Source organism: Hippopotamus amphibius, chromosome 10, assembly GCF_030028045.1.
Source record: "Hippopotamus amphibius kiboko isolate mHipAmp2 chromosome 10, mHipAmp2.hap2, whole genome shotgun sequence".
In the NCBI taxonomy this organism is placed as follows: domain Eukaryota; kingdom Metazoa; phylum Chordata; class Mammalia; order Artiodactyla; family Hippopotamidae; genus Hippopotamus; species Hippopotamus amphibius.
Window position 1 is genome coordinate 68,642,665 of NC_080195.1, and position 25,042 is coordinate 68,667,706.

At 35.8% G+C, this 25,042-nt stretch overlaps 1 protein-coding gene across 6 annotated transcripts; it reads right to left on the reverse strand.

Annotated features, from left to right (window-relative positions):
- Nucleotides 1-7,514: 7,514 nt before the first annotated feature.
- PCNP (PEST proteolytic signal containing nuclear protein) lies at nucleotides 7,515-23,305 on the reverse strand. 6 transcript variants are annotated; one of them, XM_057696856.1, is made up of 6 exons: nucleotides 23,175-23,268; nucleotides 18,209-18,386; nucleotides 17,971-18,133; nucleotides 15,110-15,184; nucleotides 10,555-10,610; nucleotides 7,515-9,348 (listed from the first exon to the last, which is right to left on the reverse strand). In XM_057696856.1, exons 2-6 carry the CDS (start codon nucleotides 18,262-18,264, stop codon nucleotides 9,222-9,224), a joined length of 477 nt encoding a protein of 158 aa, XP_057552839.1. In that variant the 5' UTR covers nucleotides 18,265-18,386; nucleotides 23,175-23,268; the 3' UTR covers nucleotides 7,515-9,221. The 6 variants fall into 6 exon arrangements, 4 of the variants coding, with proteins under 4 accessions (XP_057552839.1, XP_057552837.1, XP_057552836.1 ...); XR_009047695.1 differs by lacking the exon at nucleotides 18,209-18,386 and adding an exon at nucleotides 12,247-12,462 and having other exon boundaries at nucleotides 9,288-9,348; nucleotides 17,971-18,185; nucleotides 23,175-23,305; XM_057696854.1 differs by lacking the exon at nucleotides 18,209-18,386 and having other exon boundaries at nucleotides 15,110-15,181; nucleotides 17,971-18,185; nucleotides 23,175-23,305.
- Nucleotides 23,306-25,042: the final 1,737 nt, after the last annotated feature.

Below are 25,042 nucleotides of genomic sequence, written 5' to 3' on the forward strand. Positions count from 1 at the left end.
GGTGAGTTGAACCTTTTATCATTACGAAAGGATAATATGAAGTGTCACTGGTAATGCTCCTGGCTTTAAGTCTACTTTGAATGAAATTAAAATAGCTACATCAGTTTTTTTTTGGTTTGTTTGTGGTTTTGGTTTTGTATTCAGGTACATTTTACCATCCTTATTGCTGTCAACCTATTCATATCCTCATATTTAAGGTATGTCTCTCATACATGGTATATGGTTGTCTTTTTTTCTTTTTCTTCTTTTTTGGCCCCTCCACATGGTGTTTAGGATCTTAGCTCCCTGATCAGGGATCGAACCCTTGCCCCCTGCAGTGGAAGCATGGAGTCCTAACCACCAGACCACCAGGGAATTCCCTGTGGTTGTCTTAAAAAAAAAAAAAAAAAGTCTAGGCTGCCAATATTTGTCTTTTCATATGAATATTTTGTCCACTTAAAAAACATGACATAATTACTGACATATTTGCATATAAATCTGCTATTTTAGCTTGCTTTGTTTTCAGTCCCACCTGTTCTACATTTCTTTTCCTTTTCTGCCTTTTTATTTTAAATTTTAATTTATTTTTAAAAAAATATTTTTTACTTATGCATTTACTTTGGCTGCACTGGGTCTTCATTGCGGCATGTGGGATCTTTAGTTGTGGCATGCATGCAGGGTCTGGTTCCCTGACCAGGGATGGAACCCGGGCCCCCTGCATTGGGAGCACGGAGTCTTACCCACTGGACCACCAGGGAAATCCCTCCTTTTCTGCCTTTTTAAAACATTCCATTCCCTTCCTCCTGTTAGCTTGTGAGTTATATATTCTTTTATGTGTTATTTTGATAGTTAGCCTAGACATCACATTAAAGTTCCTGGCACAGTGTCTTCTACTTCACAGGCATCCACTTCATGAGCTATAGGCTGTGTAACTTCAGATACATGTCAACCGTTTCAACAGATGTAAAGAGAGACAAAAGAGGCAGATAGTTTATCAACTCCGACATCAATGGTACCCAATACAATTAGGCCTCATGTTGACTCCATTTCCCCTTGAAAGCCCTCTGTGGATTTTCCGTCATCATCTACTTTCCTAAATTGTGGCTGGAGGTTTTTCTTAAACTTTAAAAGTTATCCTGTATGGATTTGTCAATTTTTTTTCCTCCTCAGCATCTACCATTCTCCCAGGTACCTAGGTCCAGATGCCTAGTCATCTAGGATGCTTCCGTTTCTTCCATCATTGACTCAGCCACTGAATCCTTAGCAATGTCTCTGATGTTACTTCTATCACATTACTGCTAATTACTGTTAACACATTGCTCTCAGATTTTACAGACTCATGCATGCAGTGTATCACCAATATCTTGGTTTCCTAGCTCCCAGGCTTGCCCTGTTTTCCTTTCTGTCTTACACACATTACTTCTAGATTAATATCTGAAATTGCTCTAAATCTTGAAGCTTCCCAGTTTTCTAATGGCTCTATGTCCATAGTGAGGAAGTCACAATAGAAATGAAAGTAACTAACTTGGTATATGAAAAGAGATCACTGTTACCAAAATATTTCCCCATTTCAGCATGGTGGCACTACCAGCAGCCCTTATTTTAAGAGTTGGCACAGAATAGCAGCTGCTTCTTAAGTCCCTCCTACTGGTGAAAGCAAGGCCTATAGTAAAATTCATACTTAAGATTCCCAGTTTTCTTCCTCGGAGCATTTCATAGTCAATGCCTATTGCAGAATTCACATGAGATAGAATGAGAAGAAACACCTGTTTAAATTACCTGGGGGGACTTCCCTGGTGGTGCAGTGGTTAAGAATCCACCTGCCAATGCAGGGGACACGGGTATGATCCCTGGTCCGGGAAGATTCCCACATGCCACCAAGCAACTAAGCCCATGCGCCACAACTATTGAAGCCCACGCACCTAGAGCTCTGCAATGAGAAGCCACCAGATTGAGAAGGTGGCACACCGTAACAGAGAGTAGCCCCCGCTCACCGCAACTAGAGAAGGCCCACGTGCAACAACGAAGACCCAGTGCAGTTAATAAGTAAATAATACTAAATAAATACTAAAAAAATAATAAAATTACCTGGGAGAGGGACATTTTCTTCTCAAAGTGTCCCTTTGAGAATATAACTACACTTACATCCTGTTTTGGGAAATTTGCTGGTATGGTTATGTATATAACTGTTTATACACAGATTAAATTAATATTCACACACAGCATTATCAGTATTGTTAGAATATTTGGGGGATTCTATATCCAACTTAGTATCATTTATATTTATGGTTAAGAGCATACCTTGTGAATCTATGAGTCAAACCACTGCTCACATCTTGGTGTTTTTGTTTTAAAGAAAACAATTTTTTTTAAAGAGCAGTTTTAGGTTCATAGCAAAACCGAGTGGAAATGTACAGAGTTCCTATATACCCCCATCCCCACATGTACACTTTTTCATTCTCAATTGCATCTTCAGTTAAATTTGCTTTAATTATTTGCAAATATTTTTTCATCTAATTAGTACTTGCATTCTTTCCATATTACTTTCTTTGCAGTACTTGATATGTGTCCTGCTGCTTGTTTTGATCTCTTCCTTAAAGTCAGAGTGTAAGAGATTATATATTCCTTAAATATTATTTAGAAACTTTGTTTTATTTTCAGTCATAGTTACACCGGTAAATTCATAGTTTCTATTGATCTAAGCAAGTTTCACATCAACTATGGTTTAGTCATGGAATTCTAAAAGCAGGAATAAAATAAGTAACTCCAGGTGTATGACCATCATGAGATCAGGACAGTGCTAGATTCTGAGTGAAATTTATTTGTGGGGTATTTTGATGATATACCAATCAGTGATACAGATACACTGGAGTCCAGAGGCAACTCTTCTTGCAGTAGTTATAGTGGTCATCCTTGATATTTTACATAGTACACAACAGTTTCTTTTCCCAAATAAAAGCAATGTAAATTCAATGGATACCACAAGGTAAAATGCTCCCAAAGAGGACTTACACTTAGAAAAAACCAAGAAAGGTTTAGAACAGCACATTTGTATTAAAAAAGTACAAGATGTAAATAAGAGTTCTATGTCCACGTGCAATAATTAAGTGGGTGTCTGTTGTGATTTGGCCCAAGGCCTTTGGTCTGAAAAAGTTCTTATATATCTGAAGCCCTAGCATGACAGCTAATTTGCCTTATTTAGAGATATCTCTACTGCCCACTCAGTTCTCCAATTATCAAAGTAATGTAGGATCAATGTAGGAAATTTGGGAAGTATAGGAACATGAAGTAAGAAGTAAAAAACTAATACCAATAATTATTGCTAATTGACAATGGATTCTTGGGGGGGTAAAGGGCTACAAATCACCAGGGACTTTTCATCCAGAAGTTGAATCAGGGGTTTCCAAAACTTGTCTTCAATGTGGTGATGGGCAGCTTGGTGTGCTGCTCTTCCCTGCAGCCAGCAGCTGTACCTCCTCAAAGATCTGAATTTCAGCCTCTGGGCCCATCCTCTAAGATGTTGTCTTCCCTTATTCATTTATTCCCTTAGCCCTATGGGTGGTAGTTTCTTTCTGCAGTTGCTACTTCTACTACACCTGAGAGTTCTCATGTTAACAATTCTTTATACTACAGTTTTCCTTCATTGATAAAATGCTGAAAAAGCTTTCAACAAAATTCAATACCTACTTCTGATAAAAGCACTTAAGAAAATTAGGAATTGGTGGATATTTTTAATATTATAAAATATGTTTACCTTAGTCCTAAAGCCAGGATCTTATTTAATGGTAAATTGCTGGAGACGTTTCCAGAGAACATGACAAGGATACCCATTTATTCTACTACTATTCAATAATGTATAAGAGGTATTAAGCAATACAATTAGACAAGAAAAATAAATTAGAGGCACAAAAATTGATAAAGTAAAGCCATCTATTTGCAGGTGATATGATGGTACACCTGGGAAGTTCTTGAGAATCAATGATAAAACTCAAACAATAAAGAGTTTAGTAAGATAACAAGATACAGAATTAACATACAGAAATTGTCTTCATATCCTAAAACAATAACGAGCACATAATGATAGAGAAAACCTCATTTCAATAGCAACAAAGATGATTAAATAACTTAGGAAGAAGCTTAACAAGAAATATGCAAAACCCATGAGAAAAAATTTAATACTCCCCCCCAAAAAAACACAAAAGCAGATGGCTTCTGATTAGGATGGCTTAATATCATTTAGATATGTTAAACAAAATTAGATCTCGATCTCACAAATGCACAAGAATATACTCCAAATGGATCAGGGATCTACTTAAATTTTAAAATGAAACAATACAAGCACTAGAAAAACAAGGGTGAATCTACCTTTAACCTCGGTATAAAGGCTTCCTAACTACTAAAAAAACTGAAAGGCAATAAAGATTAACAAAGTTCTCTACATTAAAAAAAATGGAAGCTTTCTGTATTACAAAGACCATAATCAAAGCCAAAAGACAACTAATAATTGGGATAAACTGTTTATAACATATATATAAAGAGTTAATATATGACAAATTCTTAAAATCTGAGAAAGGACCAAAAACCCAATAGTAAAATGGGAATGAAATAGACTATTCATAAAGAAAAGATATTCAAATGACCCTTAAACATATGAAAAGATATTCAACCTCACCCATAGCTAGAGAGATGCAAATTAAAACTACTCTAACATGCCATTTTTTAAAAACCTATCAGCTATGGCAAACATTTAAAAGCATGACAAACACACATTCTGCTGGCAAGGCTGTGGGAATAGGCACTCTCATACATTTCTGGTGGGAAAACAAACTGGTACAATCCTTTTGGAGAATTTGGTGCTATCTAACAAGCAGATATGCACTTGTATTTTGACCCAGCATCCTACTTCTGGGAATTTACTTGAAGTTGAAGATACATCCCAGTGAAAAAATACATGTGCACAGGTTATTCAATTACAGCAGTGTAATGGCAAAACATTGGAAATGACCTAAATGCACATACAAGTAAGAGTAATTGCACTGACTATGGTATATTCACACAATGGAGTACTATGTAGCTGTTAAATTTTTTTTTTGAGAAAGATCTCCATGAAACTGGTATAGTTTCCAGGGTATACTGTAAGGTGGGGAAAAAAAAAGATAAAAGAATAACTGTAGTATATAACATTTCATGTAAGAAAAAAGGAAAAATAATAAACACTCATCTATTCATTTAATCAAAAGGAAACATAAGGATAAACCAGAAACCAGAGATAGATTACCTACAGGTGTAAACAGGACAGAAAGAACAGGAAGAGAATGAGGCAGAAAGAATAGGGAGGAGTGACACCTTTTGTATAGTTCCAACTTTTAGACCTATGCTAATGTTTCACACACAAAAAAATTAACAAGGAATGAGCAGGAATTCATTACGAAAAATGCAAAAAACCAAACTATTACAAATGAATAACACAACCATATTGAAAGGGGGAGCAAACAACTAACCTACATAACTTGGTAAAACAGTATTTTGATTATGTACTCTTTTAAGACTAAAAAGGAAAGGGATTATATACAAATACTGCACTCTGGTGAGTAGTTTTTCATAGGGAAATATATGAATTAATAGTTTTGAAAATATGAATATTCTACAAATAAAGCAAATAAGTGAACAGATTATACACAAAGTCAGGTTTCTCACTGTTGAACAAGAGTAATAAATAGAAAAAGGAGGAAGACTAGAATGAATCTGGTGTTGGCCTGGTAATGGAATTATCTATATGAACTCATGGAGATATATATAGCATACACATACATACACACACACATATAGATCTAGAAATATATACATGTATATACATACATACATTTTCTAGCTCTGTTAAGCAGGCTGGAAGCGATGACACTTCAGTAACAATGAGGTTTTGGTTTCTAAATAGGTTCTAATAGGAACCATGGATGCTTAGAGAAATCACTCATTGCAGGGTTAGAGAAGAGAAAATACGAGTTCAGAATATCTTTTGGTGCCATAAATTAAATAAGTATTAAAAAGAGAATGGGGACACGTCAAAAAGACACAAGGGTCAATGGGGAGCAGTTTGTGTGGGCAAATCTCGGAAATTTCGAGTAACAAAATATGATAGCGATGTTATAACCTATAGAATAATATAAGAATACACGAGTCCACTATCAATATAATAATTGAATAAAAATGGAGAAGGAAATTTCCTTACAGAATTTGAACTACTAAAAGTAGAAGGAAAGATGAAAACAGAAAAATCACTTGGCAAATCCTACACTAACAATTGTTTCAGTAAAGAATTATGGGGGTAAACCCAAAAACCATGAATGTCTGCCAATTAGTGGGCAAAAGTATGAAAAATATGACTATTACAAGAATTTTTACATGATACTAATTACAAATGGAAAATTTACAAATTTGACATTGGATATATGTGGCACATACCACCCTAACCAAGTGATCAAAATTAACATTACAAGTAGGAGGGCAAATTCACATCATGTGCTTGCTGACACACTGAGGATACATCAGTTGTCTTATTTTTGCCAAAAATACATAAACTGAATTTAATCGTTAGGAAACATTAGGGAAATCCCAGACTGGGAGATCTACAAATAATTGGTCTGTACTTTTTAAAAAGTCTAAGGTCATAAAAGACAAACACTGAAGAATCCCAGATTAAAGGAGTTTAAGAGAGATGACAACTAAACAATGTGTGAAAACGAAGTGAATCTTCAACTAGGGAGACATCAGTGGAGCACATGGTGAAATCTGAATGAGGTCTGTAGAACAGTATAAGTTGATAAAATAAAGTATTTTAATAATGTTAATTCCCTGATTTTGATAATTATCCTATGGTTATATGTTATCATTTGAAGAACATGGAAACACTTAATATTTTTGCAATGTTTTGTGAGTCTGAAATTTTTTCAAAATGAAAAGTTAAAAAAACTTAAAAAGTATCATCTCAGCAGGAAAGTAACTTGAACAATCCCTCCACAGTATATCAAGCTAACCTTGATTATCAGAGTTAAGAAAAAAAAAAACTGAAATTTATAGCCTTCATTTATAATTAGTCTAACTAGAAAAGAATCAATTCTAAAATGTAGTTCAATCTTTTTATTTACTAAGCCCTGACCTACTGGGCAGCAGTATTATAAAGATTAAGAAAATATTTAGAAATAATGGATGACAGACATTAGTAAGCGAATACCTTCTGACACTTAGGAATTTTCAAAGATATACCTTGGCAGGATTTTCTACAGCACACAATAGATGACACTTTGGCAGTAGAGGAAGGGGAGGATTTGGATTAGGTGTTTTCTAACCCAAGATGCTGTAATGTTCTAGAACTATGTGCTAAGTTAGGTAGACTCCAAAAAGCAATTTAAAATCTCCCATTACTTTGGCCAACAATCTGGGCAAGAGCAATAATAACATCTATCTCTTCTTTGCTTAAAACGAACAAACCAACCAATCCAGCAACAATTAAGTGGAATAGAAAATAAGAACACTAACAGAGTTTGACAAATTTATTGGTATTTTAGTAAAGACATTCATCTCAGTCATTTCTCTCTCCCATCTTGACCTTAGGTTAATAATTCATATGAGTCAAGAAAAGAAAATGTAGGAGGGATGTTATTTCAACATAAACATTAAAATGAACAAAAATGGAACGTTTGCCTACGTTAAAGCAAGTTAAATTCATGTTATCTTGATACAATTATGTAAGTAAGAACTAATAGTTCTATACACATTTCCAATGTTTTACTTGGGGCTTACTCTAAATTCAAATGCAAGTGAACAAAGTATTAGGAATATATGCAGGCTGCTTCTCTGGAGTTATAACCTCTTAAAAGAGCTCAACGAGTAATTACCACCAATTAAACAGTCTGAAGCTGCCTCCAAATCTAACATTGTAGGAGTTTTCAAGGAAATCATTATACTAAATGTTTCTTTTATGCGTGACTATGCTTTTAAAGATGTGTTTAACTGTCACATTAAAAAAAGAATTCATATACAATACAAAAATACAAAATAAACACAATCCTACAACACAGATTAACAAAGTATATGTGGTCAAAGATTCCATAAAATCTGTTTAAAGATGCATTTTATTTCCTTTTATTTTCAGTATCTAAAATGTGCTTTTGAGAGGCCACTGGTTAATATGTATACAGTTAAAATAAACCATATTATTGTGCTAAATAAGGATTCCTGTAATAAGTTCAAATCAAATTGGATTTCACAAGTTAGTAACATAAATGCTTTGATAAAGTTACAGAAAGTGCATCTTTCTTATTTTCCATCTTCATACAATGTTTTTTTTTTTTTGGTGTTTATACCCTTTAAAAAATAAGAACAGCCAAATATTTAACTATTATGTACATTTAAATTTTTGGTGGTGGTTTGTTATTTTAAAAGAAACAGCTTCCTTATGATTTGCCTCAACATCTGGTGGAAATGCTTACAGCAACTAGCTAATAACAAAAATCAAAAGAAGCACATTCAAAATACTGATTTACTTTGGTAGCAAATGGTTGTTCTTTGAAGACTAATGAAGGTAGACAAGACCCTTTAAAGTGAAGTGGGCTATTTTAAATACTCAACAGTTTACATAAAATTTTAAAATGTTCTTTTTAAAGAGCTAAGCATCTGTATCCACTGATAGCAATGCAATAACTAGTTTATGATGATTTGAAACAAAACAAATGCCCATTAGAAAAAAAAAGCTGTATTTTAATTTTATCTAATTTACTTTCTCTGTCAATAGTCTAGTAACATTTTCCTCCCAATACAATACTCCCTTCTCTATAAGGCTGTTCCTGGGAGCCAAACAGTTTAGGTTAACAAGGGAGTTAAGTTAGAGAGTAACTGCCTACAGTTTAAATAGACAACTTTTTGCTTCCCTCTTAATGTGCTAATAGTTGTGTCTAAAAAAATATGCAATTCTTAGAAAGGTACCATTTCTGATTTTTTTATTATCTGTAACCTTTGGAAACTAATCACATGAAACTAGAAAATTAGTAAATGTCTTGAAATCTGTATATAAAACATAAATTACCTCTAATTTCAAATTCTCATTAGTGTACCACTCAATCTTTAAAAAAAGAAAAAGAAAAAAAAAGGCGGCTCCAAAGATAGTCTTATACCATTCTTTAAAAAAGGAAACTGTTCCTTTTAACTTTACACCCACCCCACACCCCAATTTCAAAGCACATCATTTAATTGTCTTGATCATGGACATTTCCAAGATGAGATTTTATATTTCGCTCCCATAGCTTCTGGTTATCAGAAAACCCATGCTTTCCTTTATTGAAGGAATTTGGTCCTGCTGATGTTGGTGTATCCCTGTGTTAAAAGAAAGGAAATTTATTTAAAATGTTATATAATGACTTTTGGGTCATGTTTTTAACTCATTCAAAACACATTTGTTTAGCACCTATTATAAACACAGGCCAAACATTAGAAGCTGCTACAGATCTTTTTAAAAATAGCCTTTCCACAGACCCAGCCCTAAAATTTCAGACTCAGGAGGCTTCAGGAGAAGCCAGGTAAATCTGTAGCTTTAACAAACATTTAAGGTGATTCTGATACACAGCAACCACTACAGTGGCAACCACTATAGTTTGAAAAACTTGCTTGTAACTCATTAACAGGGTTATTAAATCAATTTGGTGGCTTGACATCAGCATTTATAAACAATGAAATTGAATAAAAACATGAAGATGTATCACACACAAAAAGGTTCAGTGTCATTTTATGAACTTCTGTTTCAATTTAAAATGTTTAGATATATGCAGATATATGTATCCTGGGTGTTTAGATTTGGTTATGAGGTCAGATGTATTTCTTATTTTAGGTCCCAGTATGAAAAGGAGGCAGGCAGACAGCCACTGGGACAGTTCCCCTTTGAATCATAGACAGTCTGAAGACTGATGCTTGAAGACTTAGCACTTAGTTCTTTGGGAGAATATACATTTGGTAGTAGTGGGGACATAGTATAGGTTGTTTTGAAGCCCAGCTTTCTTACTAGCCTCTAAGTTATCCATTTATGCATACAAAGATAGGAAACTGAACATTGTGTTAATGTGAAATTGTTACTTCCATGATAACAGAAATGATGGAGGAAAATTTAAAAATGCTTTTGTCTTATTTTTATATTTAGCATCTAAATCACTAAGGAAAAAGGGACACATATAATTGAGATTAAGGGGTGGGAATGATATTACAAGTGAGATGAGTGAAAGCCATTTCTTTACACCTGAAAAAAAATTTAAATTTTAAATCAGAAACATTTCTCATAACCGTTTATTTGAAAAAATATAGAGTACATGTATCTGAAAAGACATAGCATTAAATTGTTATTTTTTCTTAAAATACTAATTTTCTCTTACCAGGAGAGAAAATAAGATTACTGTTATCTCAGAACACAGAACTGTTTTGCCCAAATATGGAAGAAAAGCTTGAAAACTAATAGATTATGTGTAATTTGCAATTTATTCTTGCTCGTAATTTACTATAATTTCCTACAATATTATACAAAAATTATAATACCTTCCAATATTCTTCATCCTCATCTTTGCTTCCGGAGGCATTTCCTCTGGTTCACTCTGGAGAAAGAAGTAAGATAGAAACAGAGATGACTCCATATAGATACAGCTGACCCTTGAACAATGAAGGGGGGTTGGGGCGCTGCCCCTTGCCCACACCTCCACAGCCAAAAACCCGTGTAAAACTTTATAGTTGATCCACCATATCCACAGTTCCACATCTAAGGATTCAACCAACCTTGGGATAGTGTAGTACTGTAGCACATGTTTACTGAAAAAAACCTGCACATAAGTAGGCCCGTGCAGTTCAAACCTATGCTGGTCAAGGGTCAACTATATTAAAATCACTTGATTACTAAAATGCTAAGTTTTATATCTAAGTCTGTAAATTTTGGTAAAAGGAGAAAATCATTTATCTTAACTACATTAAAAAATAAAACAAAACTCATGTTTCCAATGTGCCGATCCTCCTTAAAGAAAAAAAAAAAAATGGTAAAAACTTGATGTTCTAGGGACTTCCCTGGCAGTCCAGTGGTTAAAACTCCATGCTTCCATTACAGGGGGCGCAGGTTCAAATCCTGGTCAGGGAACTAAGATTCTGCATGCTGTACAGCGTGGCCAAAAAACAACCAAAAAACTTGATATTCTAGAACTAAAACTATTTGTTTACTATAAGCTACATATTGTGTTAAATGCTTTAATATGTACTATCTTTGAAAACCCTAACAATCCATCAAGGTGGGTATGAATATCATCATTCACATTCTGTAGGTGAGGTAAACAAGATTAACTAGTCCCAAGTCACAAAACAGATGCCAAAGCAAAGACTCTTAACCATTTTACTGTACTACTTCTCAAAAATGTCTCCTTTACTGTAAAGACATCTTGAAAGCTCATTCCCTACTACTTTTCCACAGTTACAGCTGGTGAAAAGATACATGACAATTGTCTTTTCGATGTTTTTATGTATAAATGTTACTGCTGAGCTAAATATTATCTTTTACACAGTCATCTGCAAGATCCAGCTTAAACGGATTTCTACTGGTCAAATCTGGGACCATTTGAGCATTATAACCTGTTGAATAGAGCCTACACTTACAAAAGCTCTTCCTTATAGTAAGAGAAAATTAATAAGCATAGAGGGGATGAAAGAATGAAAAAAATCACCACTTGGCAAACATCATAATTGATTCTGGTAAGAATCATAAATGAATGTTAACACTCATGAGTGAACACTTAAGAAATTATGTATTTTCGCATATTCTTAAAACATATCCCCACAAAATAAATTTTAATTATAAAAGGTAAAACAGTAATTTGACAGTAGAGAAATCTGGCAGACATCACTTTAACCAAATGATCAAAGTTAACACTGCCAGTAAAGGGATCTACTGACAACATGTGCTCCTGATATGATGCACTGAGAACTTGGCATCACTTCTGTGGTGTGCCTGCCAAAAGGAATGTGAATCTAATCATAAGGGAACATCGGACAAATTCAAACGAAGGAACATTCTACAAATTAACTGGCCTGAACTCTTCAAAAATGTTCATTCCATGAAATACACAGAAAGACCCAGGAATTGTCCCAATTAAAAGAGACTAAAGATATACAACTGAAAAAGTATTTTTAAATTTCAAAATTAATTAGGTGAACACACTCTCTGTCCAATATATTTCAGGCTTAGATACATACTGAAGGTTAATTAACTATGTTCTGCAGAAAAAGGAAGAACCAGATGAAGATTTTATTTCCTTTTTTTGCCTCTGGCCACGCTGCGTGGCATACAGGATCTTAGTTTTCTGACCAGGGATCAAACCGGTGCCCCCTGCAGTGGAAGTGCAGAGTCTTAACCACTGGACTGCCAGGGAAGTCTCCAGATGAAGATTTCAGATGCATGTGTTCTTCTACCTAAGAGAAAAGTTTATCCTTAACCATCATTACCATCTGATAGCAGAAAGAGTGTTGCCTGAACCTGCCTAAAATTTATTTAAAAACAGGGAAAACAGTAAAGTATGATGCAAAGAACACAGGACAAGAAACCATAAAGTTAAGTTCTAATTCAACACTTGTGCACAATACTCATGCACACTTAATTTCTCCATCTGGAAGATAAGAGAAACCACATCATACAATTTCACAGGGATATATGAAGGGTAAAATAACCTAATCTCTTCAGAATTCTTGTTAGAAATGAAAGACAACATTAAATATAATTTAAGTTAGTGCTTTTCAAACTTTGCGGGGTGGTATGAAATACTTTTTACCTCAGTGAAATATTACTTGGGCTCCCAAATACCAAACGGGTAAGAGAGCAGACATAAATGAAATAAGGGCAGGCGACCAGAGCCGTGCTTGTTAGCCATCACCTAATACCACAGCAGCCCCTGCAACATTTCCACAGAACCCCGAGAACTCCAAGAAATAGTTTAAAAATCTGTCATCTAAATTTCGCCTTCATTTTACAGTTGAAAAACTAAGGCTTCAAAAAGGTAAAGTGATTTATTCACAGGCTTTCTACTGGTTAATAACTGGATAGGACAGGAAAAGAATATAGGTCTTCCGATCGCCAGTCCAGTGGTCTTTTCATAATGTTGCATCTAGTTACCCGGCCTTTCTTCCTCACCTGAATCTCTACATGATTTTACCTCTTCAAGTACTTTTGATTTTTATCTTGTACCATTTTCTGTATAAGTCCCTGTCCTGCTAGGCTGAATTCCTAGAGGAACATCTCTGATTTATCTCTGTAATCACACTCTGCCTAGCATACAGAAAGCACTCAAATTTGTACAATGAGTAAAAGTCCAAAGGAGAATACAGTGATAACCACCGTAATTATTTACCTATTGATCTGGCCTCCAATCATTCCATATATATCCTTGCCTAAAACTCTTCTACAAAAACCTCCAGTCCTGTCAATTACAGCTGCTTAGCATTTTACCACTTGTGATTTGTGTTTTAGCTTACAAAAGTGGTCCTTGGTTTGTCAAAACCCTGCCAAATGTTTCAATACCCAACTCATATTTTTTCTCTTATATATCCTTGCCAATCATTCCAGCTCCATGTTTTGTGCTCCTGTGAACGTATAATTCTTATCCATACTGCTTTTGGGAGCAATTACTCGGGTACCCTGTAGTTGTTATACAATGGGGTCACATCTTAAATGGGGGTTAGGTTCTAAAATCAGTGCCTAAGGAGAAAAAAAATCAGTCACAATTATGCTTAAAATTCCATATGCCATTCATAAAGATGGTAAGAGAGGGACACTGTGAGGGGCATGAGAGAACCAGGACTACCTAAGAGAACAGCAGATAAGCATCTCATGCTCACTCTGGAACACATACATATTGACTAGATCTTCTGGCAGAGTCACCTGCATTATTGTTATTCCTCAAGGGGATACAGAAGTAAAGCACTATAGCTGCCTTTTTTTTTTTTTTTTTGAGATTCGTATACTTTATTGAACGTTTTAATTCAATAGAAAAGTAAAACAAAACAAAACTAACAAAAATTTTAAAAGCTACTTTAAATAGGATTTTAGAAATCTGGTTGTAATATAGAGTTGGCTAAAAAGTTTGGTTGGGTTTTTCCATAACATCCTTTGGAAAAACCCGAACGAACTGTTTGGCCAGCCCAATATTTTTCCATTGTGACCCAATCCTCTATCAAGAAGTCCCCTGGGGCTTCCTAGGTGGCGCAGTGGTTAAGAATCCGCCTGACAATGCAGAGGTCACAGGTTCGATCCCAGCTCCAGGAAGATCCCACATGCAACGGAGCAACTAAGCCCGTGTGCCAAAAAATAAAAAAAAAATAAATAAATAAATAAAAAAAAAAAAAAAAAAAAGAAGTCCCCTTCCCTGTGACCAGCTCTCCTGTTACCAGGTAATGTGTACCTTCTATGGGGGTTTGTAGAGGCAAAGTACTTCTTAGGTGAGAACAAAAAGGGCAGCAACTGAAAGCAAAAGCTGCAAAGTGAAGCAAACTTGGTAACTTTCATTCAGAACCTCATCCTTGTCACCTCTTGAGTGGTAAAACCCCATGTGTTACGGGGCATCCTCTTTACTCTATTTTTATCACTTAGTCTGCACCAATTTTCCTGCAACCTGTAAGAATGAATTCAAGTCTCTTCTATCTTAAAAAAAAACAAAAAACAAAATCTCCCTTAGGCTCTACCTTTTTTCCTATAGCTGCTTTTTAAAGCTGAATGCATGCATAATGTCTCACTGAAGACTCCAACTATAAAAATTATTAAAGGCAGCAGTACTGAATTTTTCTTTTTTTGGATCCTACATATTTCATAGCACACACATATATTATTACTCATAACAAGCACCTGTTGATTTAAGTTCCTTGCCCCCAAAGTCAATAAAATTTTAAACAATCCCACAACCAAATTAATAGAAACATCCAGATTACGCAAATGTCATTAAAAAAAAAAACGGTTCAGAGTTGCAAAAAAAGTTAACTAGTACCATCAGTACAACATGACAATTTGCCACTAACACCTTCCTTAAAGAACCAGTTAAAGTAAAACAAACAAAATTAGGTATCTACTTACATCTTCATCTTCATTAAAAGCTGCTGCTACTGAAAGAGTTTTTGGAGCAAGAGTTGGAACGGTTTCTTTAGGCTTCTGAAGAAAAAACATTAAAAACAGTATCACATAATGCTTACACAGGCTTATTTAATGATAGGAATAATTTATCTTCAAAGATTCAACTTTATGTGTTTACAGAAACATATGCTAAGGAACTAAGAACAAACACCGGAGAAATCCACTTTCTTTTTGAAAATGTGGGTTATCAATGGGTAGATTTTACTTTATTAATTATATGTTCATTTGTTTTCCTCCTGTAAAAGATTTTCTAGTTAGGATCTATAATTTAATATCACTTAGCTAAAAGGTACCTGGTTCAGGTAAGAGAAAATGAATATTAATATATGCCCACAGTAACATTAAAATTAAGCATGGTGTGCCTTAAGAAAAACATGAAGACTCATCTTTCTCTACTAGATAGCTGCCTACTGGACAGTACCACTTAGAGCTCCCAGGGGTACTGCAGTGCTCGTTAAGTGTCCAAGCCAGAAAACCTTATATTCAACTTGCACATTCTATTGTAAGGTCCTGTTAATTAGATCTCTATTAAATAGACTTAAATCTCCCCCTGCCTTCCCAGCTTACTACCATACTACAAACACTATGGCCCCTTAGCATTAATTGCCTGAACTGCTGTTAGAAATACCATCTCCCCCACCTTCTGTACTTTTTTCCCTCTAATTCTCTATACTGGTACTAGAGTAATGTTTCTAAAATGGAAATCTGTTTAAAGGTCGAAACTCTGTACAATAGTTCTATGGCTCCTCAAGAACCCAAAGAATAAAACCAAACTATATTACGGAGTACAAGTTCTTTTATGAATTGGTCCTGTGGTCTTATTTGGGCGGCTTTCTATCCCTCAATCTGCCTACCAAACACTTGCTAACTATGAACAATTCCCTGAATGCATCATGTGGCTTCACATCTAAACTGTCTTTGCATGAAACTTTTTTTTATTTGGCTATGCTGCGTGGCTTGTGGGATCTTAGTTTCCCGACCAGGAATTGAACCTGGGCCCATGGCAGTGAAAGCACCAAGTCTAAACCACTGGACGACCAGGGAATTCCCTGCATGAAACTCTTTATCTCAGACGTTCCTTTGCCTCTTGCCTGCACTTAGGCCAATTCTAGCATCACCTCACCAGTAAAATCTTCTCTGAGCTGCTGAAACAAAATTAACCATCCCTTCTTGTATAACACAAACACTTTTTATAAACAACCTTTGTTTTTGAAGAAATAAAAATGTTCATTTGGAAATTATGCAGTGACTCTAGAAATACCCTTTACTCTTAAAGATGTCATGTATTTGATGTTTACATACAACATAAGACACAAATAAGTATTTGTCGGTTGTTTGACTATCTTTTCACATCATATAATCAAAAGCAACAGTTTCAACTATTTTCATACCCTACACCTCACTTTTCCAAGATTATGTTTACATTTTGGTTTATTTTATGAAAAAAGGTTTTGGTTTTCTAAAGATTACAGTTTTACTGAATAGGCCTTTTCAAGCATAACCTTCCCAACTAAAACGATAGGCAATTACTAAATCATGTCAATGATTTAGAAAAAGTAGGGATGTGGACATCTGATTTAGGAGGTTGTGTTCAATCACAGTAAAATCTATTATCAAGGGGAACACCTGTATGAGATGTGTACATGAAAACCACATGTTTAATGACTATCAAAAAAAGTAAATATTTATGCTGGTAGGCCTATGCAACTTTATAAAAAACAGATTAAACCAAAAGAATCAGCTCAAATAGGGAGAAGGGTCAGGAAGTAATGACGTTACAAGCTGAATGTCTTTTGTCAGACTGGATTTTTTAGAAAAAGAAAGAAAAGGAAAAAGGCAAAATAGCATAGGGTTAGGAGTGGGGGTTCTGAGGAATGGTAGCTTTTTAAAAACTAGAAGTGTAGCTCAAACACACTGACTCTAGTAGGAGCCTGATCCATATCATATTTTTAAGATCTTTGAATGACATCCAAGAAGAAATCAAGCTATATGCATTCATCAACTGAGCATTAATTTTCACAGAACAGACATGAATAAACAGCTTAAAAGCAATTTTAGGATTATTCTCCTTACACAAGAATGTAACCATTTTCTAAAGCCAAGAGCAATACACTATTCAAGTAACTTTTTCTTAAAGAGATCTACTTAGTTGAACCACATGAAATTATCACTTCTGTAGATCAGAAATAGTCAAATCTCTAAACTTCATATGCTTCAATCTAATACTTCAAATACTTTCCAGATACTCCAGGTTTGATAAGTATTAATTCAAGGTTTACATCTTAAAACAAGGAATCAAAAGTTGATCTATAAAGGACTACTGTCATGGATTATAACACTCAATGTCCATTTGTAGCTCCAAAGTAAGGTAATGAGAAAGCTTTTATTAAGCAATACTTTACTAACATTAATCTTTTAAGATACAAATAAATGATTTCTAGACATACTATTTTTAATATCACTGGAATCAAAAGGTAAGAAAAACAAACTGAAACTCTAAAAATATTTTTCAGAGGTTTTGCTCAAATTAGGAAGTTGTAAGCTATTACTTTATAAATCATATATTACCTATAATAGTTGTTTCCTCTCATATTTCAGACTTTTTAAAAACAGTTTTATTGAGTAATAATTCATCCAGATCTTTCTTGAATATACAGCTACTAATTTATTAAATACTTCCATGTAAGAAGTTCATGCACCAATGTATCTTTTTATACTTAATTTATCATAATCCAATAAAAGCAGGTTTCTAAAACAAATTCTTCACACCCATTACAAATATAATATAGAAAATAACAACTCACACTTGAGCCAAGTTTGATGGATATGGCTGAGGCTTTCTTTGTCGTCTGACTACCTATGGCAAATCCAAACTTGGAGATCTTTGTAGGCTTTGTTGGGAGGTCTGCAGCTTCTTCTTCAGCTGATCGCTTCTCAGCGCTGCGACTGGAATTTTCCCCTCCATTACTGGAAGAAACAGTCTTAGTTTTCACAGGTTTTTCTGCTTCTTCTTCAGGTCCTGGTGAAGTCGAAACAACTTACCAAGATGAGCTATTTTTACTGAGCAGATTGATGGGAGCAGCAACCTCAAAAAGCATCGTTATAAGGAAGATACCTCTGCAGTTGTCACCTACTGACCCAACAGTCTCTTCCACTGTTTGTTAGAGTATACAGCAGGAACTGAGATTGTGTGGCAGTAGAAGAGGCTCCCATGAATTAACTAGCATAAAATACAGAGCAATTTAAAATTATAAATATAGAGTTCACAAAAAGTAAGACCCTTCAACTAAACACTGTAAGTTGTACAATAATCTAGTTATTTGTGGAATTTTGCTTTTTATAAATTAAGATCTATAAATTCTTCTACACAAATTGGTTTGCTGGCAATTAGTCACATCATCGGATAATACATTTGACTAATAAAAACTAATATTCTCCAATAATGTACTACTAGGTATACAAAGTACCTTGTTATGAACAGCCCATTATTACCCAAACTACAGTGTTAGTACAGCCTGGAGTAATCTTCTTGAGTGATGTGTTCTTCATGAACATTTCACAATCTTTAGCGTTAGAAAGGAACTTCAAGGAAGACGTGAAGATCATCCCCCTTTAAGTAACTTAATTCTACTCTCAAGGCTTGGTTAACATCTGTTTAGGCTATTCTTAAGAGCTATCAACAATTATATTTAGCTTTATACATTATTTTTTCTCATGAAAGAAAGATGAGCTAATCATAATTTCAAACAGAAGGCATACATATGGAGATATGGAACGCAAGATGTCTTTCAGTAATTTTGCTTGTTTATATTAATAAATGAAATTAGTTCTCATCTTGAGTATTAAGTCTGTTACACATGAAGGCTATTTACCAACCTACTGGGCTATTTACGAACCTACTGGGAAGTGAGAGAGAAGGCTGGCGGATCATTAAATATTTTACTTTCTTTCCCAAATTTACCAATTTACCCTATAGAATGTGTTCTGCTACACTTGATGAATAGTTTATTTCTCTAAGGGATGGCCCTGACAACAGCTAAGAAAACATGGCAAACAGCTAAAATGGGTAGAAAAGGGGAAATCAAACTGACTGACAAGTAATGAATTAAAAGACAGGTGGTTATAGAGCCCAATCTATATAGTTTTGGAATGATAGGATAGCTAAATTAGTAAGTACTTTGAACAGAACATTTAATTTCGTTTACAGGAAAATAAAAGGAACTCTTTATTATCTTTAGACAATGGGTGAAGTTTTAGTAACAACGTAGGGGAGAAATTAAGCAGGATTAGGTTTTGGGATTTCCCTACAAGGCAAAGGCAGCACCGCAATAGCTGAGATGCCATTCACTTATTTAGATATAAAATTACAAAAGCACTTGTAGAATTTAAGATTGCTATTCAGTATTTGAAATATAGAACTCAATTTAGAATTTCATAAAAAACCAGTATTATACAAACATTTTTTCAAAGTCTATCACTAAAAGCATTTATGCTAAATTTTATTCTGTATTCTATATATAGTTTTAATCAAGTATGAAGTTTACAGTAAAACCCAAACAGTGATAACTACTTCTTTGTGACTGACACACAGCTAAAACTGAAAACTCACTGGCTCTATGTATCAGAACATACAGAAACACATAAAAAAGCCACTGGATTTACATATAGAAGCAATCTATACACTAAAGGCACAAGTATGTGTAAACACAAACTCTGAAAAACATCAAAACAAATAGCATAAAGAGTATTTAGTTTTGATTTTAGTGTAACTCTGCTCTTTGAACTATGACTCAAGGGTTATATATATAACCCTATAATTAGTCAAAATTTCTGGTTCTTTTAAAACCTATCTTTTCTTATTTCTAGGTCTTTTACCCAGAAAATAATTCTGGAACAAAGAATCTAGAAAAATCAAAGCATAAATAGGAAAAGTGAAACACATAATTCTTATTATAACATTAATAACGACATTAAGTGTGACAACTAACTGAACTAGTATGTGCTAATACATAGAAGACAATACTATCTACCCAATCCCATGATGCTTAGGGAAGATTTCTATAGTGACTGCTCTAGAAAAATGTAGCATGAACAGGGAAGCTGGGAAACCTACTCTATCATTTATAATCAATCAAATGTCAGCAACTCAATTTTATTCACATATGTGGTCCTGCCACCTAAAGAGGCAAACTATCAAGACCATTAAAGTGTTTTAAAGTCCATTAAGTGTTTTCCTTTAAATACAAAATGTACTACTTTAGTATTTGGGGGCTTTTAATCATGAACTGCTGTTTTCAATTTATTTAATGAGATGTTTTGTATTTTGTCACTGTGGAAAACAAAATTTTGAATGACCACTGATTAGTAATGTGAAAACTTTTAGCAATGTGACTTAAATTTTAGAGTGAAAAAATATGCAGTTTTTAAAAAAATAAAACAAATTATAACAAAACATGGATAAAGTTATCAAATTACTAGATTCGTTATCAAGGAGTATCTAAATAAAAGGGATTTTATCTAGCTTGTATTCATTCTGCGCAAACAAAATATGTAGATTAGTTAATGTAAAATCAAATTACATACGGTACTAGCATTTTTGGGGGAGGAGAGGTGGGCCTTGGAGTACAAAGGTACCTTACTTTGAAAAAAATCACCTAATAAGTTTTAAGTCCATAAGGATATCCTTCATGACCCATTTACATCCTGGTAGCTTCTTCATCTGACAAAAGGGTACATACCCACCTTTCTAATAGGACATATTCAAGAACCTCCTGGCACAATCAATGTCAATTTCATTAAAGTAGTTTTAGATAACCTAAAATAGCCTGAGGTGGGCATGATTATAATATGAATAGCTCTTCTCTAAAATTTCCACTTCTTTCAAGGAGCTACAAAACTTTAATGAAAAAGATGGAAAAAAACCTACCCAAAGCCTTACCCTTAACATTGCCCCTTCTCTTTAAGGTGAGAGCAGGCAGTTCCAGTAAGTAGCCTCTCTTATTAACATAAATTCACGTTAACTATGTCAACTCATTAAAAAATACTTATATTTCCAACTTACTGGACTGTTCAATAGGAGTTAAAAATCAGAATAATCTTTAGGTTAAGTCCCCCAAGACAGACTTGATAGTGTTTTAAAACAGTGCCTACTTGCCATAAAATTATCAATTTAGCAATATCCATGGTATGAATGTTTTAACTATGATTTCTTTGTACGATTTCATTAAAAACATCTGACATTCAAAAAGGGTTTACATGTAACAATACTATTTTAAAGAAAGGCACACCCAAGTCAAATTACGTAGACGTTATTAAGGGATATTACTTATTCTAAGGCACCAACAAGGGGACAATAATTTTTGATAGCAATTAGCAAAGATAACTTTATATCACCCCTTCACAAAAATATGCTAAAGTAGAAACATCAATATTCATACTACAGAGAGAATTATCTCCAACTGAAAGGGTGGCAGACAAATTACATAGTGTAATTATGCTCACACAAGGCACATTTTTTTTGTTTTGTTTTTTTGGCCACTAGGCCACCAGGGAACTCAACGTACATTTTGGCTCACATTAAACACATCTTAGATACGCTCAGTTAAGACAGTTAAAAAGCTATTCTAAAAGTTAAAAGATAGTTTAAAAGTCATATAAGATTCTTTAGGCTATAGATCTTTGTTTTTCCTCAAACTACTTTTTTTAAATGTAATTTTACTTGATAATTTCCATGACAATTTTTGACGAAAAAATCGCTGAGGTAGCATTAAATGGCTTAAACTGTTGTTTGATAAACCTTTTTACTAGTAAAACAATAACAACAAACAAGACGGCAGAGGAGAAGAAAGGGGGAAAGGAGTTTTGGCTCAACTAATAGCGCCGTATGGTTTTTTTTTAAAGGAAATTCTGGGTCCAAAGTAACCGAACATTACACTTTTCTCAATTTTCGTTCCCAAGTCAGTTCAAGTTAAACTTATCAGGAGGTCCTAAGAGTTGCCTTCATATACTATTACTCTTCTGTATATTCTCATATTAAGTACTTTCAGGGATAAGATTTGAAGGAGAGTTAGAATAGAGTGCGGTACTTAAAACGTTCTAAAGACATTACGATCAGCTCGCACGTGTTAAGTCACTAGCCTTGTTAGGACAAAGAGGCTGGAGGGCTGGAGAGAGTGCATAATGTTTCTTTCCCTTAATGCACAAGATCCAAATTTAGAGGAGTGGAGGTGACAGAATAAAGACAGCTGTAACCTGAGTTTACATCGTAACAAAATACAGGGAGAGTCACACTAGCCTATTTAGCCACCTAAATATCTGGCATGCAGTTAACTGGCAACAGCTTAACACAGAAAAGGCAGACAGTTCAAAGAAAGGCAACCAAACCGTAACCCTAAACCCCGCAGATTAAACCGGGAGGCAGGCAAAGGTATTCCTCTTTCCCTCCATCGCCTCGACCCATCCCGTTACAGGATCGTTTAGGCTTGAAAATAAAGGAAAGAAAAAGGCCAGGGTAGTCCACCTCCTCGGTGAAAAGGGAGAAGCAAACTAACGCCTAGGGGTAAGTGAGAGGCCGGCCCCGTCGGAAACTCGGCCTGCGGCCAGTTCCTGCGGCCACCGCTCGGTGACTCGCACTGAGTGAGCGCCCGTGTGCGTTTTGTGTGATGTGCGTCTCCGGTGTGGCGCTGGCGGCTCCGGCACCGCCACTCCTAGTCCCACCCCGAGTTCCGTCCCCCTTTCTGGTGCCCATCTCCCTTCTTTTCGGAAGCAGGGCCTCCACTGGGGCCAGGAGGTGACGAACAGTGACCGGCTCTCCCCCGACAAGGAGGCGATGTGGGCCCGGATCCCACGGGCCGCACCGGGCGTGCCCGGGGTTCGTCTGGGCCCAGCACCTGGCCGGGTGAGCGCCAGAACCTCCCATTCTCGCCCCAGCCTACTCCCCCCACCCCGGGGAGCTCAAAGAAAGGCCCAGAGCATCCCACGTAGCCCGCGACGCTGGGGTTGTGTTCACCTCCGGCGGCTCCAGCTCGCTGCGGTTTCTCAGGCTTTTCCTCTCCCGCCTTCCCGTCCGCCATTTTCCCCGCCGCGGCCTCCCCTGCACCCACGCCAAGGACGTCACGGCCCCGCCCAGCAACCATTGAGCTGCGGAGCCAGTCTTGGAAGCGGCAGCCTAGAGCGGCCCTAGAGAATGAAGAGAGGCCCTTTCGGCGACGGAAGTGGATATGTTAGCGTCGGCCAGCCGTCTCTGAGGGAAGGGTGGAGAAGGTTGAGCGGTCGTGTAGAGGCCTGGTTAGGGACTGTACTAGGGGTCGGTTAGATTTTCAAGGTGCACTGGCCGATTCAAAGAAGTGAGGGGAGGTGGGATCATAACCTTGGAAACGTTGCTGAGCTCATGTGAGGTTTCTGCAAACTGGGGTATGGTTGCAGCTGAAGCTAGCCGGTTGTTTCATTCTGGTTTGTTAGGTCACGTGTACATACGCAAAAAAAAAAAAAAAAAAAAAAAAAAAAAAAAAAGACCGAATTCTTTTCCTACTTAAAAGGGAAATCAACGTTTATTGAGCGCCCCCTTGTGTCAATCACTATCTCGTTTAATCCCCACAATAGTCCAATGCAGAATTGTCATCTTTTAATTAGCTGTGAGAGTTGAGGCCAAAGAAAAATTTGTCTAAGGTCATGTAGGCAAGTGGTAAAACTTTTTCTACAAGCCACAATCTCTGTGTCAAGAGAAGTTACTTTATTACGTGAAGACCACAGTAGTTTCTGCCTTGCTTAGAAACCTTTAGTGGATCCCCAGGGTTTGCAGAATGAAGTCCAAGAGTTATACTGGGCCCCAGCCTAACTTCTTAGCTTCATCTTCCGTTTTTCTCTGTATTTATACTGCTCTCTCGCTATACGGGGTCTATGGCTTGCCTAGAGAACTGTAGTTTCTGGGTTTACCATACAATATACAGTGAGTGTTACATAAATTTGTCTTAAGGAGTCAGAACTTGGGTTTGAATCCGTTTACCGGCTGAGTAAACCTGGCGGAAGGATTTCTTACTGTCTACAGACCTACGTTTCCTTCTTTATAAAATAGGAATAATAATAGTACTTCCTCAAAGGGTGGTCCTGGGGATCAAATGAGATAATAGATTCCACATATCATTCTTTGCTCATTTTATACTTCCCTCAGTATATGTTTAAAAAAAAATTCTCCCTAGGTGGCTCAAAAATTCTTTGACCACAGAGACCATTAAAAAAGCAGTTTTTTCCTTCACAGCGGCTTGTACTGCTCATTTCATATATGAAAGGTGCTCAGTATTTGTGAATGGATGACTCCTCAGGCTCCAGGTCTGGGGAATGCAGAAGGAATCAAAGTGTGTTTCCCATGACAGAAGCAGGGTGGTTTGCTGATACGGTGATTTGGTGTTTTGAAGCCCCTAGTCCACCATCTGTGATAGTATATGTAAAAGTACCCAGAAAAATATTTTACATAGAATAGGTAATTCATGTTTGTTTCATTTTTCCTAGATGTGATCTTCAAAAAGTTACTTAATCGCTGAGACTTTTTCTTTTTGGCCGCACCAAGTAGCTTTTGGGATCTCAGTTCCCAGACTAGGGATTGAACTCAGACCCTCTGCAGTGAAAGCACTGGAGTTCTAACTGTTGGACCTCCAGGGAATTCCTGAGGCTCTCATTTTTAATCATTTTTAAAATGAGAGACATAAACATGAGATTTTTATTTGTAATTGTGTATGTATTTACTTATGGATGCTTGTATTTTTAAATGAGAAAAATGAAGTTTAGAGAGGTCACATATAGCTATCCAGTTCCATATACCACACTGTAGAAGTTAAGGATGGAAGATATTAATCCATTCACCTATCAATTCCATGGGGT